Consider the following 12,084-nt stretch of genomic DNA (forward strand, 5'->3'; position numbering starts at 1 on the left):
CAGAACTAAAGTATGTATATATGTGTCTGTATTTAAGATCCTAAATATACATGTACTACACCCCCCAAACACACACCTTTTATGGCTAACTACTGAACAGTGTGAACATGGCAGAAAGTAAACTAAAGAACAATCATATAATAGAAATTGCTTTAAAAGGATGGCATGTATAATACATGCAGGAAAAAGTAAAAGGAGTTTGGATAGGCACTGGGGAAGAGACAATGCATTCCAAATGACATTTCAGAGCACTATTAGTAAAATGGGGATCCCAAAGGTACAGCAATAAGGCTAATCTTACAATACTTATTTAAAAATAAACTGAATGAAGATTCAGTGTATCTGGTAAAAGTATAAAAAAGAATATCTGCATTAGAAAAAAAGAAATAGAAGGGGGACTCCCTGGTGGCACAAGGGGTTAAAGACCCAGCCTACAGAGCTATCTGTAACCACTGTAGCACAAGTTTGATCCCCAGCCAGGGAGAAGCCCACATGGCACAGCAGACCTCTTCTGCATCGCCCGCTGCTCCTCTCAGCAGTGTACTTCAGTCAATCCACCTGTTCTGTTCTCCACTCTGTCTCTGGTGAATTCTCTCACCCCTGACCCTTCTGGCCTTTACCCCAGTTCTTGTATGTATAAAGAACTAAATCTTAAAAAAAAAGAAAAGAAATAGAAGCTATACTAAAATAACATTCAGAAAACTACTCAGGAAAAATTATTCGTTCATTTATTTATTTCATTATTTAAAAAAAGAGTTATTTATTTATGCATATAAGAACTGGGATACAGGCCAGAGGTGTGGGTGTGGGGGGGGTGGGGTTGGTGAGAGGGTTCACCAGAGACAGAGTGGGAAGCAGAACAGGCGGACTGACTGAAATACACTGCTGAGGAGAGCAGCGAGAGACAGGAGAGGTCTGCTGCACCATTTGGGTAGCTCCCTGGCCAGGGATCAAACTTGTGCTGCAGTGGCCGTGGATAGCATCATAGTGCTGCATCTTAACACCTTAAGCCACGAGGTCCCCATTATTCATTTATAACATGATTTTAAAAAACTTTCATTGTAGGGCCCTATAAAACTCCTAACTTTTAAAATTTTTCAACACAAATCAAACAAAAGGTAGAAAACACAATACAAATATATTATTAAGAAAAAAATAGAAGTAAAAGTTACTTAAGGCGTCTAAGATTTTATTTTTGCTCAACAAATTTAGATAAATCTATTGCCATAGCAAAAATAATGAAGTGGGCCTCCTTGGTGGTGTGGGGGGTTAAGTCACAGCACTATGAAGCTTCCGCAGCCACTGCAGCACAAGTTCAATCCCTGGCCAGGAAGGTGACCCACATGGTGCAGCAGACCTCTCCTGTCTTGCCCGCTGCTCCCCTCAACAGTGTATTTCAGTAGATCCGCCTCCCCACTCTGTCTCTGGTGAATCCCCTCAACCCCAGTACCTTTGGCCTGCACCCTGGCTCTCGTATGTATGAATAAATAGACCTTTAAAAAAAAATAATGAAGATAACACAGGCACACAAACATTCTCATGGAAAAATTTAAAGAAAATTTTCATTTATTCATCTGCAATATAAAGTACACTACTTAATCTAAATCAAAGAGAGATAAAATGTCAATTTAAAAATTAAATGACTCTAACCTAACTCAAACTATAATAAGCTACAGAATAAATACACACACATGCACATTTGTAAAATATATATGACATGTAGTATGTTATAAAATGTATAATAAATATTTGATATCTCATCTTAAAGTAAGAAAAATGCCTTCCTTGCATGTGTCCATAGACCATTAACAAGAATTTTACATTTGGCCAAAGCAAAAACTTATTATTTTCTGGAAATAGTAATTCAAGTCTTATTATCAGACTACAATATCATACAACTAAAAATAGAAACCCTAAACTTTGTCCTCAAACACATGAACCTTGACAAGTAAGATCAATTTAACAGAATAAACCCCTGAGATTTTTAGAACGAGCACTTTAAAATGAGGTGATCATAAGTCTATAACTACAAAATGATGCAGAAATTGAAAAAACATACCTGATTCTCTCATAAGCTCTAAAATTATGTCAAAAGGAAGATAAGTAGGGTCTCTGTGGTGGTGCAAGGAGTTAAATCTCAGCACTATGAAGCTATCCATAGCCACTGCAGCCGAGTTCAATCCCCGGCCAGGGAGGTGACCCACATGGTGCAGCAGACCTCTCCTGACTCACCCGCTGCTCCCCTCAGCAGTGTATTTCAGTCAATCCACCTGCTCTGTTCCCCACTTTGTCTCTGGTGAATCCTTTCACCCCTATACTTTTGGCCTGTACCCCAGTTTTGTATGCATAAATAAATAAACCTTAAAAAAAATAAGTAAATGCTAGGCTATAGCTCCTTGCTCAGATATGATTCTGTCTTTTATCAGAATTAGGCTATTTCTGGTTAAGATAGGATATAAGTGGATAGCTTGAAAACATGGCCACACATGACCTAAAATATCTTGTATATATTTTTTTTGGATATCTTGAATTTGAAGACACTTCACCTCACCTCGCATTTACTAAGTTTACTTCCTCACTGAGGCTAGTTGCTGCCAGAGAATACAAAAAAAGCAAGATTGCAAGCAGGTTCAAGCAGTGAGTCTGAATACCAATCATGTTCAACACACTCCTTAGGATGAGCTTCCACCTTATTTTAGCTCTTGACCATTCCTCTCATGTCACTCAGGACCACTTGCTTCCCCAAATCTCCCTACACTAATCCTCCATGGAGACCATTTTTTCTCTTCTTTTCATACTATTCCTTATTCAGACCTAATGACTCCTGCTAGGCATTGCTAAGAATAAACACTCATTTGTCAATTCTATATCCTGACTTATTAGTTCCATAAGGTCACACTCCTGTGACCCCAAGTGAATTTTTAGTTTGCCATGCAATGGTCCACATGAGAGCAAAATACAGTCCACCACTTTTGGGGTAAATAACAGGCACACCCATTCATTTGTATATTGCCTAGAAGTTCAGTTACATTTAGGCTATAAAGGCAGAATTGAGTAGTCAAGACAGACACAAAATGACCTACAAATCCTAAATTATTTACTTTGGTCCTTTTCTAGTAGTTTGTTGAATCCTGGTCTAGCACAGAGAGTACACTGTTCAATAGATAAATATCTATATATGAATGGTCCAATTTCAGGACCTAATTTTACTCTTGCTATTGTTTTAAAGGTCTCTTGCATGCAGTCCCAGCTTCAATAGCTTCAGCTTAGAACTTAAAGTTAGAACAGACCTAGTCTGATCAATATACCTTTATGAAGACAGGCCAATGAGGACAGGAAATAGGTCTGCTCCACCTCATATAGGTTAATGTTAGCTCTGAATAAGCACCTATTAATATCCAAGATATAGTGGATCCTATGGGAGAAATGGTCCCTTGTCATTTTAGTCCCCATAGAGGGTATAGTCTAGACATTACACCATGTTCTCATAAGTAATCTTCATTTCGCCTGGCCTTCCCTATCCTAATTTGTATATTTTTGCTAGTTCCACAGAGCCAATCCTTACTTGTTCTTTACTTAGTTACTTTGTTGACTATTGAATGATGCAAAAATCAAGTTTTCATTTTCTCTAATAGGGAAGATACCCATTCTCTGGGTTATAACACGGATAAAATCTCTCTACTTTGTCTAGTAATAGCTTAACCTCAACTAGGGTTGGTTGGATTAGAGACCAATTACTTAGCTATCCTATCCTATACTATTAATTAAAAATTTTAAATTCTTAGCCTTCCCAGTATTTACAACTTTAGTATTGCTATTGGCTTACCATTAGAAAAGAAAATTGAGAGGCACCAGATGCCTCTCTATCCTATATTACTGTTCTCTAACATTGGTTTATGATACCATAGGAAGGTAGTATTAGTAGCTTTAGGGAAAATCTATCTAGAGGATCAAGAATATTAGGTTTTCCTATCATTAGACAATACAAGAAGACAAAAACTTCAAGAATTATTTAGAAAATCAGTAGTTTTTATGATATCAAAGAAATATCTTATATACAAATGAAAATATTTATCTTAGTACTATATAAATATGAGTAGTTACTAATGATTATATAAAACTGCAGCAGAGTGCAGGAATTTCAATTAAAATTTCGAATGATAGGAGTTGAAAAGATAAAATGAAGGATTTAACTATGATAAACTATGATATAAACATTCTGAGATAACCAGAGGGAAGATGCCCAGTCGATTGGGAAAGCAACTTTCAATTTGTCAGGATGGACAGTTATATGCTACAGGAATTAATTGTAATTTTCTACAACAGTAAGCATTTAATATAAGCAATCAATTAGGAATAGCAGCAAGTTTCAGTTTATGCTGAAGAAATTTACCATTGACCTAGAAATATCGATAGCTTACCATTGTTTCAGCTCTGTAAAGTCTAACATTAACTCACTAAAGTACCTGGCATGTTTTGATAAATAGGTTCTAAACCTTTGAAATAAATAAAATCCCATTATCTTTTGATATATTACATTTTTAAAAATGTCCAAAGTGAGCACTGAGAGAAAAAATTAAGATACCCTTTAATAATATTTGGTTCTGTCCCTACATCAAACTTAGAATAATCTCTGCAGATATTGAGAAGATCCTCTTTGAATAAGTAGACCAAAAAGAAATGGATGTGGAACTTAATCAAAATTCACACACTGCAGGTTATAATGACAGAAGACTGTCAAAGCTGTTTTCTAAAGATCTCTTGTTCAAAGTGAAAAAATCTTTCACGTCAAAGTTCACCACTAGTAGACCTTTTATTCTAGATGTTGAGAATTTGATTGCATTTGATTTACTACTAATACAATTAGAAAGGCATCATGGGGGATCACAAACCAAAGTCAGCATGAGTTTTGTTCTAAAGCATATTCTGAAAAAGTACTTCTTGAGTTGTTAAAATTAAGCCGAAAAGTTGATTTGGAAAACAGCAACTGTTATCTTCTGATTTACTATACTTCCTTTAGTTTAGTTTTTTTTTTTTTTTTGGCAACATATCAATAGGTTAGAAACTTCATGTATTTGATGCAACATTTTGAAGTAAGAATAAAAAGTCCCAAAAGGTCCATTGCGGATTTCTGGGTTGAGTGTAGAATGTGATACAAGATACTTTAACTCACCTCCAGATGCCTTTGACCTTTCTTTCAACTTTTCTGCAGCCATTTCACCATAGCTGGGAAGTTCTGACATCTTCACTCCAGATCGAGCTTCTGCTATTAGCTGACGAGCTCTCTCTCTCAGCTGCCGACGTCGCTCTTCATCTTGCTGCTAAGATATATTGAACAGTTGCCAACTCAGTAATTGACAGAAATGCAATTTCATTTTCAATCTGATCATCATGATAGTAACTGGTTTACAGCATGGTGCTTGGCCCACATTATAAATAGGATGCTCTATATCAGTTGGATGTCACACCATTTTTAAAAGACATCTTAGAATCGTATTTTTTTAATTCACAAATTATTATATTCAAATGTCTTAAAAATTTGAACTAGCCTTGAAAAAATGTTCTTTAATATAAATTACATATAGCAGAAAATATGTTATTATAATATCTATATATACACAGAGAGAAAATAGCAGAAATTATGATTAATAATCAGATTTCTAGAAAAAAGCCACAATACTAAAAACAATTGCAAATTAACATCTTATTTTTTAAGAAGAGAATTTTAACTTGCTATTTTCTCATAAAGGCAGAGAGCACACATCTTCAACACATCTTCAACAGCACAGAAAATGCTGCTACGCCATGTTGATCAAATAGTATTTTTAGAGAATTGAAGTAGGAATGAGGGATAGTATATTGCAGTTACAGTTATTGTTGTTAAAAAAGAAATGGGTAACTGATGTACTAGTCCCATTCCCACTACACCTGCCTCCCCACCCCCAAGAAGTACACTGAGAAGGAAAAGTAAAATCTAATGTGGCTTTTGATATTTAGAATAACTACAAAAAGAGGGCCTCCCTGGTGGCGCAGTGGTTGAGCGCTGGGTTGCGAAGCTGCCTGCAGCCTCTGCAGCGCTGGTTCGATCCCCGGCTGCTCCCCAGCCACTGGAGGAGGGTCCCGCATGGAGCGCAGACCTCTCCTGCCGCCCGCTGCTCCCCTCAGCAGTGTACTTCAGTCCCTCTGCCTGCCCTGCTCCCCGCTCTGGCTCTGGTGAATTTTCTCACCCTCCCATGCTTGTGACTGTACCCTGTGCTTGTACATATAAATTAAAAAAAAAAAAAACTATAAAAAAGAAAAAAAAGGGCCTCCCCTGGTGGCTCAGTGGTTGAGCCCTGGGCTGCGAGGCTGCAGGCAGCCTCTGCAGCGCTGGTTTTTTTCCTGGCCGCTGGCGAGGGACCCACAAAAAAAAAAAAAAAAAAAAAAAGAATAACTATAAACCACAGAGAATTATACAACAAATAGTTTTTGATCTACTAAAAAATATTATTAGTGATTGCAAATATCATTGTGAAATTGTTTTGTAAATTGGAAAGTATGAAAAATAAGGCATTACTGTGACAAAAGAAAGCCTGAAATAATCTGGCCCCAACATATCTTTAGAGTTATCTTCCTTTAACCTCTCCCAATCTCCATAAAACCTCACATCTATCTACACAGAATTATTTGTATAATGTAGTTTCATGCACCTGTGGGTTTAAATACGTCATTTACTCTTCCTGGAATGTTCTCTCATTCTGATCTTATTTAATTCCTACATTTTCTTTAAGATTGAGTTGACAACCATTAAACTTTCTCAGGCTGGAGTACTCCTTCCTCTATGTCACTATCTTACCATTTGGGCAAGACTGTGGGTCTATGACTTTTTTAAAAAATACTTGTCAAGTTACATTATAAAGCTCTCAAAATACCAACTTCTCGGTAGAATTGAGCTACTTGAAAGCAGGAGCTCTATCTGATTTATCTTGTTTCTCTGGTCCATAGTACATACCTTGGAACTTAGTATTTGTTACAGAAATTTCAAACTTGAAAACTAAAAGTTTATACTCTTTAAAGCTTACAATATAGAGGGAAATAAAAAATTGCCACAATAAGGAGGTCTGATAAAAATGTAGCAAGAATTCAGAAGAAAGAATGTTCTTGGCTCTGGGACAAACTGAAGGCATGATGGCATCATGGTTTTGAGCTGGGCCTGAAGGATAAGCAGGATATGAAATGAGTAGATATGGGAGTGACTCAGTGAACTTGAGACCAGGAAGTAGAACAGTACAAAGATATAAAGGCAAATCCATATACTGAGAGTAAGGTATCTTATCTAGTTTCCCTGAGCATAGGACAAAAATAATGATAGAAAGACAAGGCAGAAAAATAAAGCTTGGTAGACAGATTACAAAGGTCCTGTCCAACAAAGTACTTTACTTTAAACACTTTATTTTAAAGAAATACAGGAAGAGCCAACCAAAGGTTTGTATGTGTGTATGTTTGTGTGTGTTTTTTTACTTTTTGTTTAGGGGAATGACCAACCAGAGGTATATTTGAGAAAGATTAATCTGACAACAGTGTTTAAAATAGGCTAGCACAGAGACATTGCAAAGTTAGGAGGCTCTTATAATAAATAGTCCAGGAAAGCTGTGATGAAATCTAGAACCAGGATGGGGGCAATGGAAATGGAAAGATTCAAGCTTAAGAAATATTTTATAGACTGAATTTGTACCTGCACCAATTCATGGTAATTGGTTATATGTGGAAGGAAGAAAAAAGCTGACTCAGAAGTTTTATTTTATTTATTTATTTATTAAAGATTTATTTATTTATTTATACATGAACCAGGGTACAGTCAGAAGCGCAGGAGGCTGAGAGAATTCACCAGAGCCAGAGCAGGGAACAGAACAGGCAGACCGATGAAGTACACTGCTGAGGGGAACAGCGGGAGGCAGGAGAGGTCTGCGCGCCATGTGGGACCCTTGCCAGTGGCCAGGGATCGAACCGGCGCTGCAGAGGCTGCGAGCAGCTTTGCAACCCAGCGCTCAACCGCTGCGCCACCAGGGGAGGCCCTGACTCATAAGTTTTAAACATGGGCAATTAGTAGAACTGTGGCACTAAAATAGAAATAGAAAACCAAGAGGAAAGATATAAGAAGGGAAGGAAAGGAAGTTTGGGGTAAGACACACAGGGTTTGAGGGACTGGCAGGACATCTGAGTAAATATATTAGTAGGTAGTTGGTGGGATTTGAATAATGTAAAGTCACCATATGACTACAGGGCTAAGTTACAGGAATACATGAAATTATTGGAAGATATCACTACAGAAAAAAAGGTTACTCACTGACACACCTATATTTAGATGAGAGCGAAAACCAGATGAGCTGAGAATAAAAAACTATAGCATTGATGTATCCTGAGAACCAAAGTAGAAGTGGCTTTCATGAAAAAGGAAGTAGACAACTGTAGTAAATGCTAAGGTTAATGAATCTGAACTTTAGAAAAGGGCACTCAGAGTTGGTTGGCGAGATCATCAGGAACAGGTATAGACACTAGATTGGTTGTTCGTAAATTCTGAGATGGCTAGAAATGAGAGCTGTCAAAATTAACAGGAATATATGAATAGATACAGAGACAAGCTTGAAATATCTGGTCCCAAGTTTGAAGCTCCTAGGAGACAAACTGAAACAATTCTAGTATCAAAATGAAGACTTCAGGGCCTTCCTGGTGGCGGAGCGGTTAAAGACACAAGCTATCACCAGCCACGGCAGCACAAGTTCAATCCCCCGGCCAGTCAGCCGGGAGCAACCCACATTGGGCAGCAGACCTCTCCTGTCTCGCCCGCTGCTCCCCTCAGCAGTGTGTATCAGCAGATCTGCCTGTTCTGCTCCCCACTCTCTGGTGAATCCTCTCACCCCCCCCCATACCTCTGGCCTACACCCCAGTTCTTATATGCATGGTAAATAATATTTTTTTTAAAAAGACTTCAATTATTGAATCAATGAAATCACATTGTAGCAATGAAAATTCATCAATTCATTATGATACTCAAAAATCCTTAGATGAATATATGAGCTCATTTGAGGGAGCTTTTAAAATAACTCATGAAAATCAGCAATTAGAGGGGAAAAAAAAATCAAGCAATTATTTTCTTTCCAATAGAAACTGAATTTTGTGATAACTAAGTTGTTCCAGTCAATGAAAGTTCTACCTAACAGTACCAGCTATGATAATAATATTTTTTTATAATTTTTACTAATGAGAACATTTACAATTCCAAGGTCAACTAGAACGGAACTGATGTTAGAGCCCAGGTCTGTTTGACTCCAGAGCCCTTGCTCTTAACCAGCAAAAGATTTGATCCCAAAAGTGTCAAATTACAAGACCAACTGAGGAAAACTGAGCTTTTACTAAACTTTCATCTTTCAAACTTAAGAAAATTTAAGAACATAATAAAAACCATTATTTGATATGCCTCAGGCAAATAGGTTTAAGTGAATTTCACTGCGTGAATAATTTCTTGCAGAGCTGGAATTTGGTGATTCAGACTAAGATGAAGTGATCTTGGGTCATCTTAACTGAGTTAAAATGAAATAAATGATTCTACCTTTCTGAATATGAAATGAGAACCTAATTTTTTTCTACCACATCCTCTTTGCCCCCAATAATACACCTATCTGTAAATGTTTCTGCAAGCTTACCAGAAGTGTAATTTAAAGCCGGCAATCATTAATAAAACCAACTCTAAATACTAATTAGGGACACTTTATCAATTTCCATGTAAATTGTTTGTTTGTACCTATTTACCCGTCATTGTTCTCTACACAATAGAAAAAAATGCAAATGAACAAATCAGAATGCTGCCCTAATGGGACTTTCTGTTTATAACCATTAGCCCAGAGGTGTGCTGTAATTCAATTCTCAAGTAGCAAGATTTAGCCTCATTAACAGACTGCAAGGGCAGGTTACAACTCATAAAACCCTACAGTAAACAAAGTTTATGGACACAGCACAAAATCTTGAGCCTGATTGACAGAATTCTAGTTCCCTATCAGATTGCCTTGATTTACTTTTCTACTAATGTCCTAACACCACAGAGGCAATTTTGCTTGGGCCTAGAGCTCTCCAGTGGGATGGCATATCTGCATTATTTGTTTTCTCACCCATTAACTTCCCTTAAGACAAAGAACTAACTGAGAAAATAGAAATTAATTGTTAAGGTCAGAAGGAAAAACTTGTAATTACAGCAATTGATTAGTCAACCAGTTTGAATTTAACTGATAGTATTAATTTACAGATTCATCATCAGTACAAAACTTCATTTTAATTTCTATAATAAGTACCATTTAATGTTCGTTTTTGCATTAATTATTTTTAAAAGATAACAAAATCTATCCATATGTTACTTAAGAAACATTACGTATATCAAATACATAAAATAACCTGAGAGTAAAAATGATTATTTCATTACTTTTATACAGCATCCAACACAAACTACTCAATTATGTAAATAATGACTATTTCTGACAATGATGATTTGCCTAATCTACCCAAGTACAGAAATGTGTTACTGCTATCTATTTTGACCATTCTGCATTCAAAAGAAGACAGACTCACAGCTTTAAAACATAATCTGTTTACTAAGTCTGTCAAGAAAAATAAGAAGAATATTTCCACTGGGCTGCAGAGGTAAGGTAATGGAAGACTACTGTCATTAAAAAGAAAACTATACTTGAAAAACTCAATACATGGGAAACACATATCTATCATTTATTTGCACAGTTTAAATACACTTAAATTGAAATAGTTAAGTTCAAAGATGGGCCATACCTTTGCCATACAATAATACTTAGCTTTAGAGTGAGTTATATAGGATAACAGCTCGAGTTACATTGTGTAATCTAACTTTTGTAAAATAGATGTTCTCTTTAAAGGGTTTGATGGAAACTGTATTTCTGGGAGGCCTTCCTCCCCACAACCATCTTTTATCAAGTTATAACATATTAAAGTAAATACTAGTTCTGTGTCTGTGCAGTTTTCACATACGTATTATCTCTTCCATTTACTATTCACAATTCTGTGAGGTAACTACTATTATTCTGATTTGATATAAACCAAATTCTACTTAAATACACTGCCCAGGTCATACATGTTTTAAATGGTATAGTAAAAATTAAAATTAGTGTCTGTCTGATTTCAAAGTACTGTTATTATCTGTCACATTAAAACAATTTTTTTCTGAGGACTTAAACTATTGTGATTTTTTTCAAACTCAGTTTTTTGCTTATACTTATGCTATAAAAAGCAGGTTAAATTCTCCTTTGTGCTATTAAATACAAAGAGGTGAAGAGAAACTAACTTGTTTACATTCATTTAAAACTTAGGATCCTGAACTTAAATTATAAGCAGCACATTTAAGCTTTACATTTCTGTTTGCTAATATCATCAAGATAAGGCAAAGTCATGTTATGGTACAAAGAGCTGGTATTTCAGTATAATAAATTTAAAATATTCAAATAAAGAAGATGGATCAGAACTAACTACTCTGGACATAAACTGAGAAAATATTTAGTCCTTTCACAGCATATCTTTAAGTTACTATTTTCCTTATAGTTCTGAAATGGTCTACAATCTGCTATAGATAGATGCACTAGTAAAACTTGACAATTTAAGGACAAACTCTTCAAGAATAAGTAATGTAATTCCTTGTTTCCTTTCCATAAAAATGTATTGGTATGCAATTTTTATATTTCACAGTTCACCGACATCTAGGCAAGCTTTCTTCCACTGCTTCAATGGTGCTACTTTTAATTTTATCCTCCTTAGTCGTAGTAATTAAAGTGATCAGCAGTGGCATCCCAGCGGCTTTGACACAGCTACAACCCCCTAGCAGACTTTTGCTTTTAAGGGGAAGGGGAAGAAAAAGACTAGAGTTTCATTTCACAGAAAACAAGAAATCAAGCTTCTCCAATCCTCAACTTTATTCAATTGTTCTTTCAGCAGCCTTTGGATCTTAAGAATCAAATAAAAATGGCTGCCATGAGGGGGTCCTTTTTCTACTAGCCGCAGATGTCACTGACTGACATTACTCTAGCCAAAATA

General features: G+C 36.2%; 1 protein-coding gene across 10 annotated transcripts in view; it reads right to left on the bottom strand.

Moving 5' to 3' along the window:
* Positions 1–12,084, bottom strand: part of EHBP1 (EH domain binding protein 1) — a gene marked incomplete at its 3' end in the record, with an annotated part of 325,825 nt that overhangs the window by 59,899 nt on the left and 253,842 nt on the right. For 8 of the 10 annotated variants that reach the window (XM_084235967.1, XM_084235973.1, XM_084235971.1 and 5 more), the window contains one exon: positions 5,174–5,321. In XM_084235967.1, coding sequence (XP_084092093.1) covers positions 5,174–5,321 — 148 coding nt within the window. The remainder of the gene's footprint in view (positions 1–5,173; positions 5,322–12,084) is intronic. The other 2 variants (XM_084235974.1, XM_084235968.1) reach the window with 1 other exon arrangement.

This window comes from Talpa europaea (genome assembly GCF_964194135.1).
Source record: "Talpa europaea genome assembly, chromosome: 6".
In the NCBI taxonomy this organism is placed as follows: domain Eukaryota; kingdom Metazoa; phylum Chordata; class Mammalia; order Eulipotyphla; family Talpidae; genus Talpa; species Talpa europaea.